This window comes from Anomalospiza imberbis, chromosome 7, assembly GCF_031753505.1.
Source record: "Anomalospiza imberbis isolate Cuckoo-Finch-1a 21T00152 chromosome 7, ASM3175350v1, whole genome shotgun sequence".
NCBI classification, from domain to species: domain Eukaryota; kingdom Metazoa; phylum Chordata; class Aves; order Passeriformes; family Viduidae; genus Anomalospiza; species Anomalospiza imberbis.
The window spans coordinates 20,201,035-20,219,259 of NC_089687.1; the positions used below are offsets into that span (position 1 = coordinate 20,201,035).

Consider the following 18,225-nt stretch of genomic DNA (forward strand, 5'->3'; position numbering starts at 1 on the left):
AATCTTACTCCATGTGTTAAAGTTGTACAATAATTTCTTGATATAAAAATTACTTTATGAAGTTCCTCTGAGAACAAAAACTAATGAGACTACGACTACATTCTGTACATTTTCGTAAGATAAAATAAACCTGTGTGAACAGTTTATTACAGAACAGAAAGCAAACAGCCTGGCACTAAGAATTACTTTACAAACCCCATACCTGGAAGTGTAGCAGATTAAAGCACATTAAGAATATAAGCATCATTCATGCAAGATGGTAAAACAAAGGAAATGGAACCAAGACAAATATTGTTTAAAAATATATTTATTATTCATTGTAAAGAAAACTCTCTGTAAAGTCTTGTTTTGGAATGCTTATGCTGGGATGCTGAAAGTGACTGATCACATATTTACAGGTTTAAAAAAAACATATGGGAAAAATTAATTACACATCAGCATTCCACAACTACCAGACAGGACTGAGCCTACTAATGTTCTTATCTGTTTTATACTGCTAACTACCAATGCATGTATCTGTTAGCTATACGATTTTTTCCTGCAAATCCAAATCAAAATAATGCAAAGTAGAAAAGTTGTAACAAACATTTTCCACAGAAAAGGCAGATGATTCTGGCAATGAAATTATGAAGAAAAGTACATACTTTTTCCAGTTGTTTGCAACAACAGAAGATAACACAGAAGATAACACACAGAAGATAACTCTGGCATTTTCATACTTGAATTACAAACAAAATAAAGGCTAAAAAATAAATTACATTTTCAATCGTAACATTTCTCACTTACCTGGTTTAAGATCATAGTGTATAATAGGGGGCTTGATCTCATTGAGATACCGTAGTGCATTTACTATTTGCATTACAATGGACCTAGCTTCTTTCTCTGACATCAATTTATGTTGCTTGAGATAGAAATCCAAGTCATTGCCTTCACAGTATTCTAAAACCGTGCAAAACCTAGGGTAGAATTTAGAGACACAAAATGAAAGAATGTATTATATATACTGCACAATCAAAAACAGACATGACAATCTAGTTTCATTCTGACAAGTTTAAGAATGGCTGCCTGAATATTAAAATACATGAATGAAATTGTTCATAGAACACATGGTGAAGCTCATGAACACTTATGAAGAACAGCTTATGAAGACTAATGTAAATCAGAACATTCATACTAAAAGAGAGAATGCATCCATATGGATGAGAAATTAAGAAAAGCCTCTTTATTTATAGTAGAACCATTTCTCAAAATCAAAATACCTTAACTATCCCTTAAGAGGTGACAATTTCATGCAAAAAGGTGCAGCCCAGTCACTAGGGGCTATGCCTAGGCTAGTAATGCTCCTGACGCCATTTAGTCTTGGAAAATTGTCTAAGGTATGGCAGCCTTTTGATGCCAGTCAGGTGTTGCAAAACACTCTCTTCATCACCTTATAGAAAGCCTGCAACATTTAGCAGACAAAAATCTGCAACTAGTGTGGGGTTTTTTAAAATGTTTTGGCTGAAAGCAAGAACATACGTTATTTTTGTTCAAATACTCTTCATTTCTGTTTATCTAATATACAGCACTAAAATCCTTGCCAAGTTCTACTTACGTATCTGTATCCAGGGAGAAGTAGTCATAGAGTTTAACTATTCGGGGGTGATCCAGTTCTTTGTGTATTCTATACTCTCTGCAGGCATGTCTAAAAGAAGATGGATACATCAGCCTTCTACAATCAACAAAATGCTATTAAGCTTAACATATGAAGTGTAAGTAATTAGTATTTACTTGTGGTAGTTTTCTTTCTTTTCATCCCTCCAGCTTTTGTTCAGCTGGTGAATCTTCACAGCAGCATATCTTTGTTCATAAAGATCAAAAGCCTAAAAAAGAAATGCATGAATATGGCGAAATTATAACCAAAGGTGATAAAAATAACACCCAGTAAAGTGAGGAAAAAAGATGTCATGTAATTCCCAAGTCTATTGACAAGGCTACTGTCATGCTACCTCTCCTCCACAGGTTACTCGAAGCCTGGTCAACTGATTACAGTCCTTCTACTTAATTAAATCCCATTTTGTCTCCCCCCAGATTAAATGTACATGGCTCAAAATTTTTATTTATCAGACTCAACAAACCCTACCTTGTATACTTCACTGAAGCCACCTCGGCCAAGTAAATGGAGTAACAAATATCGTTCATTCAATGTGGGGTGATCTTTAAATCTTGAAAGAAAAAAAAAATTGTTTTATTCTGTTTAAGGTAAACAAGTAGCATCTCAAATACAAATTCCTTAGTATTACTCATCAAATAAAGTTTTCTTTTTAGAAACAACATATAATATGCTGAGCAATATTATACCACAAGAAATCTTATGATACAACTGTATAACATGACCAATACCTTTTGACTATTTAGTTTACACATATTATCACAACACTGTCATCAAAACAATAAATCCTGGCAAACATTTTGTTATTTTTCTCTATTTTTTTTTAAGATAAGAAAAGCATGCCTAAATTTAAACATGTGATACATGGGTCTCTCTTTGTTGTGCCAAATTTTAGAGAAGACTCACACTTCAACTTTCTGGAACAGACAACAAGGACATTCTTCCAATTTCACACAAAACATGACCAGATATGCCTCTTTCTTAAAAAAAAATGGATTTTTGTATAACACTAAGAAGTTAAAACAAGTCGGAAACAGCAATGTGGGGAAAACACACAGAAGAACTGACTATCTGCTCATACTCTAAGCAAAAGCAAAATGAAAATACTTCTTCCAAACAGAAAATGATACTGCCAGACTAAGAAAAAGGACCATACTCTCTCTCCCAAAGTATATAGGAGACAAAATATATTCTTCCATCCAATCAGAGGGAAGGGATCTGAATATTCATCACATTCTTAGTGTAGCAAGGAGGCAAGGCAAGAATCTAAGGCAAGCTGCCAGTTGTATTCCATAGAAAACTTTAAAGAAGAATTTAGTGCCAGTCTGCCAACAGCTTATCCCATTCTTCCATATTCTCTACAGTTTTGGAAGTATGGTCATAGGTATTCAAGTATTTGAGAGAAGATGCATATTCTTGCCTACTGTGTCCCTTTTAGAAATAAAATTTTCCTTTTTATTCACTATAAAGATACATACTTCAATGCTAAATATTTTTAAAGAAACCATAGACAGTAAATAATGTATTCATTGTAGAAGAAAAACAAATTTCGAAGCAGCATCATTAGGCACTTGATGTCATGTGACCAGTAGTCCAATTCTTTTTTTATGATCTTTCTATTACATGTGTACCTCTAGTAGGCCAATCTTGTGAATCTTACCACCTTCCCTCTCCACTGCTTTTGCTACTCTGTGTGGCTCTCCATGGCTCAGAACCTGCACCCCAACATCATGTGGGCTCCAAAGCCAGACGGGGAAGCCCTAACCTGCACTCTCAACTTGTCCCATTATTCCCGTGCAGTTGTAGACATACAAGTTTACCTATGGTTAGATGGATTTGTTGCTAGAACAAGAAAACGGGCTTAGCTTTATTCCACAGCTGGAAGTGGAAATCCCAACAGGATTTGAGTCAGAATCCAGCAGCTGCTTTGGCTGAGAACTCTCTCCCTTACCAAACAGCCACATCACCAAGTCGCTTTAGGAAAGACAGCAGTGTAGCAGCCCTGCAAGGCCTCCCTGCAAGGCCTCCCTGGCGGTCACTTGCCTAAGATAAGAAATGCCTAGTCATGATGACTGGACCAAAGACGCCGCTCTTCTGCCTTCGGACCCTCGTTATCTCTCTAAGACCATGGGTCATATTCATCTAGACCCTTACTATTGGACCATTTCCCAACACCCCTGTACCCTATATAAACCCCCATTTCTGCCCAGGTCAGCAGAAGAGCTGTCACTGAAACCCTTTGCAGGAGCTGCCAATAAAGACACCGCTGCGGAACCTCATGCAGCCTTCTCCTCTCTCTCCCTGCGTCTGCCCGTGGCACTTAGCAAGCAAAGAGCTGAAATCACCGAAGAGCTGAATTCAGCCAAAGAGCTGATCTCACTTAAGAGCTGAGCTGCTTGCTAAGACTGCCTGTGGCTGGGAGCTTGCCTGAGGGACCTGGACAGGTTGTGCTTAGCTGGACATCGCAATCCGGGACACCTACGGCAGCCGGGGTCGGACAGACCCTGGGAACCCCAGGCTGGAATACAGCAGGGGCTACAGACCTAAATTATTTCTCCATTGCTTCTCTCTTCTACATGAGGACTATAAGCTGTGGCTTGGCCACTTGGTAAATACTTGTGTAAACTCCCACAAAAACATGAACACACAGTTTAAAGCTTTCCATTCTGTACCGTAAAATGGGTTAGCACTGGCTGTAGACAATGAGTAGTGAAGCTGCACCATGGACTGAAGCTTGTCCTGTAACTGTTTTCAACTGTGACCATAATTTGGATATTCTTTGCCCCACATATGCAGTATTTTCATAGTCAAAGCCTGTCATTTTTCTGTGCCATTTATTCCTTATTGTTGAAGGATCTTTTTTTTAAAAAAACCTAAACCTGTCCTAATGCAAACACTGAAGATTTATCATTTAACCTGCTTGTTTATTTGTTGTAGGATATTTATTTTAAAATAATATTGCATATTTTTATTTTAAAATATACATTTTTAAAAAGAAAATACTCTGCCATCAATATGCAAGTATCAGCACCCATTATTCTTCATACCCAAACCACAGAACAATTTAACTATCAATTAGCACTAAAGCCACATGGTAACAATTTCTGCATTACTGCATGGTAGGTACCATTGGAACAGTTAGGCACAATTTCACACCTTTTTCTTTTCATATTTAAAAGCCTTGGTGTATACATAATTCTATTGTGTCTAAGAAGTAAAAAATAAATCCTGAAGGCTTAAGGCTACTTTTTCATAAACATTTCCTAGTGCAGAAAGCGAGAAGCCCAGTCCCATCATGTCCTTCCCCCTGGCTCATTCCACTCTTGCACTGCCCTCTCTCCTCATGGCAGCATAAATATTTTTGTAACTGGGCAAAGAACTAGACCAGGAAATTGATCTTGGATTAAAATTAATCCAGAAAAATGAACTACAGGAGCTGGTTTTAATTTGGATCAATTTCCAGCGTCGGTTTAGTAAAGAAATGCCATTGTAAGCATGTGAAAGAAAACAAGGCTAAGTAGCCAGGGAGAGGCAGAACCAGTTCCTTTCAATCAACAGTGCCAGCTGAAAGTGTTGGTGAAACTGTAGAGTCTGTATGTGTCATCACGGAAAACAGACTTAATGAAGTATTGTAATTAGTACTTTCAAACCTACACAGTAACAGTTCATATTATGTAGCAATTTAACATTGTGATACACTGCCATCCAAGGTGAAATACAAAGTAACAACATAATAGGCTTTTTCCTGCTAGGTACCTATACCTAGTAGGAATGAAATCGCAGTGCCATAAACACAAAACTAACTTGAAGTGCAGCACAAAACTGCTGCTGGTGCATCAAACCTCCTGCACTATTATCAGCTAAGTGAACTGCATTAAGTTATCTCACAAGTGGTTTTTTTAAGCTTAGTAATATGGTCTAGCAAGTTTCAGCTCTTCACTATAAGCTGTATAGGTATGTTATTTCTTGCATATTCAACAAAAACATTAATAAATTTACCAAATAGTCAGAAATTTTAGTTACGTTTAAATAAATTGGTGTTTAATATATATACATAAACATAGAGAACCAAAAAGAAATTATGAACAAGTCTCTCTTCTATAGGTAAAATGTGATACTAGAGAATTACTTTAAAAACAGACATGCAAAATTAAGACAGTAAAGACTCTTACTGTGAATTATCTTCATTATTTATTCTTTTCAGCTCTCTAATGTGAAGATTCCTAACTCTTTCCAAACGTTCAAGTTCTGCTTGTATTTCAGCTTCCTCCTGCAAATGAAAAGAAGGAAATATAAAAGCTCATTTACTTCCCATTTGAAAAGGGTATTTTTACCCCTGCATCAATACTAGTGGTGATGGAGGAACATTACATTACAAAACCCTGCTGAACTAGAAGAAAGCACTGCTTTTCTCTTAAAGCCAGAAAAATTCAGAAAGATAAGGCAAAAGCCTGTTTCAGGAAATTTTTCTGTTCATGAACCCACAGGTAATGGGATGTTCATGGTTTTGTTCTGCACTGTAGGGATGCTATTTGAAATGAGAAGCAGCTGGGTTTTGTACCTCAGCCAAGGAGACAAATTATCTGGGAAGCGGTCTGAAATTGATGTACAAAAAAAGAAAAAAAACGGAGATATGGGCAATTATAGATTCTGTACAAACCAACAGATTAAGACATGTAAAGTATTTTAAGGCTAGAGTGCAAATCCAGTAAAAGAATAAAAGAGCACATCATTACAGCAGAAACATTCTTAAGGTGCTGATACAAGACACCAAAACCAATCTAATTTGAAAAGATTTTTTCATTTGTATCTTATTAAAATTACAAATGAAGAATGTGTATTGCATAAGATTTTAAGTGCAACTTCAAAAGAAGCATGTCAGGTAGGAGCAAATTCCTTAACTAATTTCAGCACTTAATTTTATGTCATCTTTATTCTGTGCATTAGGAAACAATGAAATAATTATTTATTCAGATCCTCTAAAATCATAAAGATTTCATGATGCCTAATTTGTGGAATCTTATGTATCTATACTCAAACTGAGAAACATACTCATTGAAAAATATTGTAAACAGGGTTATACTGATTTCAGAGTTAGTGCCTCTAGAACTTAAAAATTTGAGGAAAGAGGAGAAAAAATTAGTCCATATCAGAAAGCTCATAATTATGGAATTATTTCAGCTGAAAAGGAAAAGGCCTGGCATCTGATATATATTTTTTCAGTTGCAGCACCCATCATCACCTCTTGTTATTTTGGCATAGCCTTTTGCACAGCCACATGGTATATCAAACTGGAATACTAATCAATCTTTCCTTTAAGAGAAAAAAAAAAAACAGAAGAAAGAAAAGAAAAAAATAAACAAGCATGACAAAATAAAAACATATTTGTTTTTTGAAAGAAGCCAGATCAGTTCTCCAATCCAATTTATTCTCTGACTGTACAACCCAGCAGTGTGCTGGCAAAAGCAACAGGGCAACAAGGCATGGCACAAGGGGATGGACCACAAGTCGGCAAGGTAGAGAGTAAATGCCATAATGATACAGCATTTTCATAAACCCATATCCTGAAGCAACAACTGTATTTGTATGACCTAAAACACATATTAAATGACCACATATCCAGTGAATTGAGGAGTCTGGACTAGATGATTTCAGTGAATATCCTGAAACCATTCCCATAAGCAATGGAAAAAAAATCTCATCCCAAGACAAGACACGGTACGAACCTCCATGGAGGAAATGAAAATCAAATTCCTAATAATTTAAAAGCTGGATTAAGTAGCACTAATCTGCCAGCAGATCTGGGTAGACCATTTATTTTTCCTAAGATGCAATGTCAAGAGTTGGGTTTTCTCCTGTTTATATAATGTTAAACTCTGTTTTTTTCTATATTTAGACACATCCCTGCAGCTCTCTGCTAAATACCCTGACATGATAGGCTGTTCCTCGTAACCCAGTAGTCCTTTATAAAGAATTTTATTCCTTCTCCCCTCACAAAAGGCCACACACTTACACACACAATTGTCTATGTTCTTCCCAAAGGCTAACAAAAAAAAATCCATCAGTTATGCCTCTTTTGGACCTTTTTGTTCATATATTATGCAATTCAGTGGTTCTCAAAATGTGGTTCATAGGCCAATGTTAGTCCAAAGAGAACTGGCTGGTTGCATTGTTTCCAGCTGTTATTTAGGACACTCAGGCTGTGAATACCTTTAAGCAAGAATAAACCAGCTTAGCTGCCTCAGGTCACTGCTATATAAAAGGAAGTGAGAAAACAAGAGCCTCTCTCCAGGACCAAAGCAACTAGCTGGAAAAGAATTTCCTGGGTAGCAGTAGGAAAAGAAAACTGGTGGTGGCAGCATGTACAGGGCACCAAAAATAAGAGCCCCAGGAAAGCATCTCAAGAGTGAAAAGGAAGAGGAGCAGTCAGCAAAACAGCATATGCTGAAGAAATGAAGAAAAAAAAATAAGTAAATAGCAAAGAAGCTCAGGGAAGAAATACAGCCATGTAAAATGAAGGTAACAAAATTGGTGTTATTAGTTAATGACAAAATCTGTATCACACATAAGAATAATAATGTAAGAAAGTATTTTTATTATTTTCTTCAGATATAGTCAAGTATGATTTGCTAAGAATAACATTTGTTTCACCCCTGGCATTTAGTCAAGGAATTTCCATTTTTTGCAAAGTACTCCAGCATTGATGCTAAAGGTGAAACCAAAATTCCTGTATAAATAATCCTCTAACAGTTTATTTCATCTATAATTTGAAATTCCCATCAGACTTCCATAAAGTTAAAGCACGGGAAAAAAAAACCCTACAGAATTTCCTAACAGAATTTATGTGAAGCTGGAGCTTCTAAACCATTAACAATGAAGAACAATGTGGGCAGTCTACTTCACCAGTGCCAGCAAATTATATGCAGATTTCCTACTACAGATTCAAGTACTTTCCTGTCATATTCTTTAGAAACAGCTGCAGCTTTCTCAAGGGGCCCAGCTCAGTTTATTATAGTGGGATTTACAACAGGTGGCTTGTACATTTGAAGAGAACAGGCCTGACACAGGCTTGCAACATTTCAAGGGGAAAACACTACGACCTGTTTTGACTCAACAACTCGGGAACTACTACTCAGCACATGTAAGTCCTTTTCTTTCACTCTTGTTGAAATATTTCTGTCTGCATCAACTGCTAATCCATTTTACAGGTTATTCCTCAAAATCTTTGCTTGAATGAGCAATAGTTTCTTCATATAATAATTATCTCACTACATAGATTTATTAGAATGATGGGATTCATGAAAAAGGTTTTTTCAAAAGTCAAAAATATCCTACTGCAGAAATAATTTAGGACATGGAGAACAGATTTTCCATAAAAGTATGAAAATTATATTCTCTTGTGATAGGTAATATGCTAACTGATAACAACTGAAGTGAATACTGCAGACAATGAAAATGTTTTATTAATTCAGAAGTACGACGCTTGTGAATTGGACCTTTCTAAAGGCCAATAAACAAAAATAAAGAGTCCATGCATCAAACTTGGCTGGCTCACTGAGCTGTGAAACAAGAGCTCAGAAAGTGGAAGGGAAAGAGCAGGATTGGTGGCATCATCACTGTTAGCACTTCTAGAAGGATTTAAGGAACCAGTACAGTGTTACACTGGATGGACTCATTATTGCTCCCCTCTAATGCCAGTTGTTTATGAAAAATTGCACAAACAGAAACAAAAGGAAGGCCACTAACAGGCATAAAGTAGTACAGCAATTTTAGTATTAGTTTTTTTTTAATAAGACAGCTCTCAACAACCTATCTCTTCATTTTGACAATACTAATTTTTATGGGTTTGGCTGTGATTAAAAAGACATACCTTTTTGAGATGTCCTAATCGAAGCTTGAAAATTTCTTCCTGCTCATGGTACTCTGCTAGAGTCAAACTGAAAAATGAAACAATCGTGTAATTATAACTTCTATATGGTGGAAAACAAAACAATAGCATTTTTACTTTAAAAATACAATATATCCAGTATCTTGTTATTTAGAAGTCACTAGAAGTACATTTTTGAACCATCTGAACATCTTGGATTTGTCATTTCAGGGTCAAAACATACCTACAGAATGCCTATATTTGGTATTCTGCAATATTAACTGCCTCTCCCACTGAACCATTTTGCTTCTTCCAGATAGCCTGTTAATTACCTAGGTGCATCTTGAATCATATCACCATCCCAGGTTTTAGCTGATGCTACTCCAGAGCTGGTCCTCAACTCTAACACATTCAGAAATTGGACAAGAATGATAACACTGGATTTCTGAGCTGTGATTTACAGACTCTAGTGCAAAACCATACATTTCAAGTTCATTAGCACTACATTTTGCATGAAACCACAAATTCAGCTTTGAATTCACACGTGACTCTCCTGCTTGTTCTCTTTGCATCTTCCTTTCCTCGGCAATTTCTGGCTACAAATAATTCAATGGTCCCTCATTGTGTAGAGACTTGCTCAGACATAAAGTCAGTTATCATGCAGAGAATCTGGACTGTTTGCACAGATTAGTAACTAAGAAACCTGCGAATTGATTGCATACAGTATCCATCTGATGAACAAAAAGGACAAACCACCCAAAAAATAAACTAAAGAGACTTAAAGTTCCAGGTAAGAAACTATGCACATATGAGGAAGAGAAACAAGGGATGAGGAGAAGAGGTATGGCCTCCTTGAAAGGGTTCACACAAATCCCTACAAAAGAAATTAAAATTACACTTTTTATTGTTTTGCCTAGACCTAATGCTTCTTACATGATATAAAGCTAAAACTCACAGTAAAATATGTTCTCACAAAGTCCATATTTCCGTGGGTTCAACTATCAGCTGGGAAGATCATTATGCAAGGTGGTTAGAAGGTTATACACGCTATTTATATTGCAAGTCTGAGGACTAGAGTGTCTTGAGAATCACCAGTCGTTTTCCCAGAGATGACAGACAATTAATTCAGATTTCTCTTACAGCAAATGCTAACCAACTTCAACAAAATTTGCATAAATCTAATAGACTATGAGACTTCTTCCTCCCTTTTAACTTCAAGTTCACCACAGTTTTCAGAATTCCAACACCTGTATTCTTACTGCATCTCAAAAGTTGTTGACAAAGGCGTGCATTTTTTCAGATAAAATCTGGTGGTTCTGAAGCTTTCATAGAGCCCTTTTCATTCCTGTTATTATAAATACAGAATTTTGCTGCCCATTTTCTGATTTGACCAGAACAGAAAACTGATTCAACCACATCTCAGTGAAATTACTGAGGGTTTTTTTTTGACCACACCATCTAAATTTTCAAGAAATTGGAAAGAGCCTCACAAGACTGTAGTTATTTCATCAGCCTTCTGGGTCTGTAACTTATAGAAAACACTCAGATCAGGCAACAAAAGCACCCATCATCACATCCTGTCAGAATCTGAGAGGCAAGTGTTTCTTGAAAACATGTCATACAAAGTTACCCTGCATCTTTTTTTTCTTACTGGAATTCAGAGCAGTCTTGTATTATAGTCAATAGACATCCCCAAACACTCTGAAGGCAATGGAGGGAGGAAATTTGCCTCTCCAAGAAAAGCAAAAGGTCTCTTACTACCAGATTTTGGGACCTAACATTAATATTCTTTTCCTAGCAGAATCTCCTCTGGGTGTAGACAATGTATGCTACATCTTAAAAGAAGAGTCATTAAAGCAAATGTGAAATGGGCTGTCTCCATAGCTAGAAAAGCTGGTAAAGTATTTGGACTTTGTACAGTCCAAGAAACAGCAGGAAACATGAGAAACAAATGCTCCAATTCCTGCTGTAATACATCTACTAGCACTATCAAAGAAATACAGACCTTGCTAGATGACTTAAAACAATATCCCTGACACTTTTTCAATACTTCTATTAAAACAGCAAACTACTCTAATGTGGATTAAGCTTTCAGTTAAAAAAGACCAATGCCAATGTTTACAAGGTTGAATATTGTTGTTTCCAGATTCTTGTCTACATTACAAATTACAGGTTGTGCATTTCCAGAAATACAGATAGCAAAGTTTGTCTTTCTCAGGAAAAAGAGGGAGTATATTTAGGTGGCTTTGCAAAGCTGAACCACCAGGAAAACACACTCAAAATATAAAGTTTATGACATGACCTACCAGAACTTTCAGTTCCACAAATTCCCTTAAAAACGAACATAATATGAAAAATTTAGTCCTTTTTTTAAAACCTGAGGTGTCCACACAGAGTTACAAAGTGCCTAGACCTCTCTAGCACATATTGCCTTTCAAAAAGTCCTGAAACAGCCCTCCTGAGCACAGAGCACAACTTGGGTGTCATATTGAAAACATTAAGATTCAAAGTCACTCTTTTCCATGTTTCTGTGCCATAACCTAATGATTGTTTTCCATTTTTGTATTTCCTTACAAATCTAACTCTATTAGAAGCACAGCATGTTTCACAGCAATCTAAAACTGTCATTTCTGACCACCACATTTTGGAGAAAGGCATATAAAACACAGAGATGTACACAGATATAGTCACTTTGTATTTTGTTTATTTACTTCTGAAAAACAAAACTTTATTCTCTCATACTCAGAAACACTTTTTTTTTTGGAGTTTATTAGTTTCTATCTAAAAATACAGTGTACTTTGTATTAAAATAGCACACAAGAAACAGCAGTAAGCTTATAACAGTGTCTGTTTTCTGGCTGTAGGCTACCAGCTCACTGCACAGTCTGAAAACATCCTACCAGCCTAGAGACTGCTCCCCATCAGCCCACCACTTTCTACCTGCATCCACTCACCACACCTTTTGCAGGGCAGTGGCACGCTGGAGGCACCTTTCGAAAACAGAATTACAGAATCACAACATCTGGGTTGGAAGGGACTTTAAAGATCATCTGGTTCCAACCCTCCTGTCATGGGCAGGGATGCCACCTCCTAGATCTGGCTGCTCAGAGCACCATCCGAGGTACCTACCACACACCATAGCTTCCTGCAGAAGGGGCTGCTCCTTTATCACCTGAGACAGAGAGGTCTCATCAGGCGTGGAGGGAGAAAGGTTGAGGAGCACAGGGTAGGGACATCAACCAGAAACAAGGCTGCTGCCATCTTAAGCTGGATAGTCAGGTTTGGGGCTAATCTGAGGAGCACTGGGGAAGAAGGGCAGCTGGGAACAGGCTGCATGAATAAATATGGCAACAGTCTGGTCCTGGCCATGATCTTTTCTGCACAAAATTACTGTACAATAAATGCTGCATATTAACAATTTTAATTTGGCTGCTGTCTACAGCCAAATAAACTCTGAAACACATGCAATAAATTCCAGAAATTCCCCAAAATGCACTGGACATATTCGGTGTATGTAGCATAATTCTCCTGTGACATAAAGGGCTACAATGTGCCTCTCTTACTTGTTGCTGGAAAAAAGTAGATGGCTTTCCTGGCCTGAAAGACTTGATTACTACCAATTAAAACTTTTTTTTTTAAATTAGAAAGAATAGGCCTATAAGAGGCTTACGTTTCCACCACCAAATTTCAAAGGTTTTGACACAATATCCATGCATTGACATAACCAGTCTTCTTTTCACTTCTTCCTCACAAGTGCAGACAAAACCTTCTGCAATCAAAATTCTTTTACTAGTGGGTACAGACAAGACAAAAAACCCAAACTAGCCATGTGTTCCTTGGTTTTCACCATGATCAAGCCTGGTACATTTACAAGCATCTCTCCTCCCACCTCTGCCCTTCTGGAAAATCATCCTAGATACATAGGCACAGCAGAATGCAGCCATGCTCCCAGACAGCCATATACACATCCTATACAAGTTTTCTGGCTACAATTTCCGAAGCTCTTCCCTTTTGGTCCAAGCTTATTCTCACTCCAGTTCCCCAGATTTCTACAAGGATGAATAAACTTCAACCAAATCAAAACCTTTCATGACATCTTTTCACCCATTGTTTCCATGTTTGCCTTAGAAATAGACTGCCTCAGGAAAGGAGCTGTCTTTACTTGTCCAGTAAAGCCCAGACACATTGTTGGCACTTCAGCCTGAAAAAGTTTCTGAAAATGTTTTTATTTGTTCCATACAGAACAGAATGCTCCTGCTATGATGCATTTGTTCAGCCACAGTAACAAACCCTGCCAGCTCTCTCTGCTCTCCCAGTCCAAAGTGCATGCAGGGATGAGGATGCATACAGGCTACCATGGAGGAACTGGGAAGCACTTGAAGAGTTGACAGGGAAGTGAATACAACTGAAATTGCTGAAGCTGCAGAGGAAGGATTCCACCATCTAAACCAAATAAAACATTGCTCCTAGAAACAGCTGTCTCGTGAAATAAGAGCTGCTTCCAAAAAGTGGGGATTTGCATTAAACTCTTACAGAATCCTCTCTCACGTCTCCAAAGAATTTGGAAGAGAGTTTTCAAACAGATTTTTGCCAGGGCTAAGAAGGCAAACTCTACTTCAAATAAATTTCTTTTCTTTAAATAGATTTCAATTTATTCCTTTCACATAAGACTAATAAAATTACTTTGCTCAGTAGAAAACAGAACTCTCAAAATTGAAACTACTTTTTAGTTTTGGCTTAGGCCACAAAAAGGGGAAGAATGATGGAAAACCAGGACAGTGTTTAGACTCATGTGTTCCATGTTACTTGAAGCACCAAGCCACCATTCATTCACAAGACACTGGCAAGCTGGCCACTTTTAGAACAATAACTACAGAGCAAAAATTCTGCTTTTACATTCCTATCAGAGACCACAGTAAATTCAGCTAAACTAAAACAATGTCCTTATTAAGAATGCCTCAGGCAACACCTTTAGTCTGTTTCAAAATAGTTGACACCTCTTTGCAGAAAAAGCTTCAATACTCCTGTGATTGTTACAAAGCTATAGATCATTTTGTCTCATCAATACCAGAAGCTGGAAATATTTTTTAAAGCAAACAATGCAGTGGTAAAGACACCTGTTGGTAACAAACCCTAGCAAGTCATTTGGATGTTTTAAATAAACCTGCTCCATCACTTGCATGTATGTTGTACTAATTCATTACTGGTTTAGTTCATTAATCTCAAGCAGCTCTGCATTTCCTCATGCCTCATAAAAACAGAACCTTTTCCATTTGACTATACTAATTAAGATCATTACTGTCGAAATAATGCAGAAACAGTGATAAGCAATGTAATAGGAGAGAATCACATAGAGCACATGACAGATTTACTCTAAAATGGAAGTGCATAATTAATGTCTTACCAAGATACACAAAACAATTAATTCTGTACTGAGAAGCAGAATGGAGTCAACACACAATACTACAATACAAAGTTATAACAAATTCTGAATACAAAAAACCCCTTTCAAGTAAAGGCCTAAGAGCATAATGTGGCTAAATCCTGTGATCTCAGGATGCATTACAGATCTCCTCAAAGATCTGAAACAAAATTTATAAGCTTATGATACAGGCAAGCAATCTCATACCTAGATTATATAATGATCAAAATATGATACTTAAATGCAAAACAGTTTTGATTCAATAACTGCTTAAATTTTTGCTAGCATTAGATACAAAAGGACAATTTTGATTGTTCGCCTGGCAATTCCATAACAAGTAAGCATTTTCATGTGTCATTTAACATGTAACTGGTTAAGCCAGATGAAATGAAAATTTGCAGTCTTTAGTAAATTGGAAATTATTTAACACCATGTAACACCAGAAAATACCCTGAAGTTTATTACCAGGAATTCATCTCGTCCTACTTAAAAATGAGAACACGTTGTCTGGATTTTTCCCCAATTTCCTCTCAAAGGAGCAATAAGTCTATAGGAGTATAACCAGCCAAAAGTTAGCAAATAAAAATTTCTGTAAATTTTCAGGTATTTTCCATTACTTAATTGTTACTTTTAACAACAGGAGGGATTACATTCAAACACATAGCAGAATTATTTTTAACACAACAGCAATATTTACTGTACTATTCTGAAGTATTAATTATGGTCTAAGGAGAAATACAGGCACTAAGCATTACTAAAAAGTCACAATGAGCAACGACTCTTCAGCTCTCTACCAAAACATGAGTAATGCTAAACAAGATCTGCTTACAATGCCAGCCTTACTACTGTATTTTCGTGGTATTTTTATCGCAGTAAAACAACTTCACAATGTGAATTTTAAGAATGATGCATTATGCAAAACACATGCAGCTGTCTTCAAAGGGATGGTCCAAATGTATTTATTTAGCAGATCTAACCAGACCAATTATACACCCTCCATCCCCAGAGGTATAAATTACTGCCTGCACACTTGAGGGGTGGCAAGTGACTATGCTCAATACAGGTAGCTTACTTCTGCAAAGTAACACAGATTAATTTGCTACTCTTTTTAAGCCTAATTATTTACTTTTTACTTAAAAATAAACTAGGAGCAGATACACTATCAGCTGCAGTGTCTTAGCCTAAAGATCAGTAACTAATATCTTGAAGCATATCTTTTATTTCATAAATAGAAGAATATCTTTTATTTCATAAAATATTCAAGTGAAATGCCAAGAACACATCTTCGTGTGCCTTGAATTATACCCTTTCTGTCTGCAGGAAAAAAAGGTCCCCATAAAAAAGAGTTAAGAACTTTCAATTTTTATGTTTCAATGACAAAAAATTACAACACTGTCAATACGTGAAATGGGATCAGTAACTTCAGACAGTTGGTCTCAGGATGTAGCATTCAGAAGGAGAGAAAAGGTATTTCCATTTGTTTTAGACGTCTTCACATACTAAAGGCTGAAAAAAGATTTTTTTTTTTGTTAACTAGATGCTGTTATATGGAAAAATAATCTCCAACTAAAAGAGAAGCTCTTAAATCCAATGGGGATAAAGAAAAGTTCAGTTGGTGGCAGTGATATTACAAGACTAAGAATCCAAGCTAAGGAGACTTCTAGATCAGGATAACATAAGGAACATTACCTATCCCCAGAATGGGCCCTTCTCTGGTGACTTTACCAAAAATAAATTGTACAACAACTTCATAGACAGTGCAATTGTACAACAACTTCATAGACAGTGGTGCAAATTTCCCTAGCATCAGCAAGTCCTTAGTGAGAATATAGCTGCTGAATATACCGAGTGTCTTTTTATGCTGTTATTTGAATAGAACACACACAGACAATATCTCAGAATTTATGTAAAAGACTGATTGAAATGTTAAACTTACAGCTGTGGTAAATTTGGTCTAACAAAGGGATCGTTTTCTGCCCCATTCACAGCTTTATTTTTCCTCTGCTTGGGTTCAGAATTGGCAGATGGTGCCTGAGAATTATTTGTAGTTGGAGGCTTTCGCTTGGCCAGGAGCTTTCTCTGCCTTTCAATGTCTTCCCTTTGTTGATTCACCCACTCTTGCTGCCTGTAAACCCCAAAAAAACCTTTATTAAAGTTTCATCAATCTGCATTTTTTCAAGAACTATCTTTTTAACTGATAAGGCATTTAGAAGTTTTAAAATCTTACTGAGCATGTGAAAATGTTTCCTAGGAGAACGAACACCAGTGTTCTTCATGAAGTGGAAAAATTTTGCTAAAGTTATGGAGCAATTTGCTTTTTAAATATATGGTGGTTTCAGGGGGATTTGTTTGGTTTTTGTTGTTGTTTCGGGGTTTTGTGAGGTTTTTTGTTTTGGTTGTTTTGTTTTGTTTTTGAAAGTGTTATGCATGACTTCTGAACTAGAAAAAGAAAAAAAATCTATCTGAGCTGGTGGAGATCTTATATTATACCATCAAAAACACTCCCTGACAGCATCAATCGAGAGCACCTGATTATTATAGGCCAAATACTGAATTTGATCTGGCCATTCCCAAATAAATCATCAGTTTGTTGTGTGGCAAACGATTACAGCTTTATGCAAAACACATCTACAGACTGTTTTTAAGACTGTTTAGAAAAACAGTGCCCCAGGCAATCCCATAATGCTAAGACTAAATACTGCCTTTCAAAAATGAAAATCTTGGTGAATTACTTCTTAAAATATATGTACTCTTCTATCTATATATCTATCTGTATCTCCAATGAATCAGATTCATTACCAAAGAACTCATTTGGAAGCAGTGCATAATTGCTTTACCACCATCTCAGAGTCTTGCAGAGCCCTTTTCCTTGCCCCATCTCTGCTGCAATAGCTGCTATGGCAGCTCTTTTCCAGGGGGGTGCTCTCCCCCATCCACTTGCACTAAAGCCTATCTGAGACTGCCAGATGTCTCTGCTCCATCACAGCACTAAGGGGCGGGATGCCAGAAAAAGCTGCTGCCATGAGGATGTGCAGGTAGCACCTATGTGACCAGTGACAACTTCACAGAGCTCATCTGTCCCAATAGCCACCAGTGATACTTGGTTAGCTTCCTGAAAATTCACTGGTTTACCTTTCTAATTCTATCAGCTGAGTTGAATAACTATGTGCTGCTTATTTACCACATTCATGCTTTTCTGAAGATAGTTAAAACAAAGTGGAACCAAACTGTTTTTTAAAGACACACAACCTTAGCATTCCCTCACCTGATTAATGGAGTTCTATA

At 36.8% G+C, this 18,225-nt stretch overlaps 1 protein-coding gene across 5 annotated transcripts in view; it reads right to left on the minus strand.

Annotated features, from left to right (window-relative positions):
* TLK1 (tousled like kinase 1) overlaps nt 1-18,225 on the minus strand; it is a 68,764-nt gene that overhangs the window by 8,066 nt on the left and 42,473 nt on the right. For all 5 annotated transcript variants that reach the window (XM_068195851.1, XM_068195852.1, XM_068195849.1 and 2 more), the window contains exons 11-17: nt 16,877-17,065; nt 9,522-9,588; nt 5,824-5,921; nt 2,123-2,204; nt 1,771-1,862; nt 1,595-1,684; nt 787-956 (exon numbers count right to left, since the gene is read on the minus strand). In XM_068195851.1, coding sequence (XP_068051952.1) covers nt 787-956; nt 1,595-1,684; nt 1,771-1,862; nt 2,123-2,204; nt 5,824-5,921; nt 9,522-9,588; nt 16,877-17,065 — 788 coding nt within the window. The remainder of the gene's footprint in view (nt 1-786; nt 957-1,594; nt 1,685-1,770; nt 1,863-2,122; nt 2,205-5,823; nt 5,922-9,521; nt 9,589-16,876; nt 17,066-18,225) is intronic.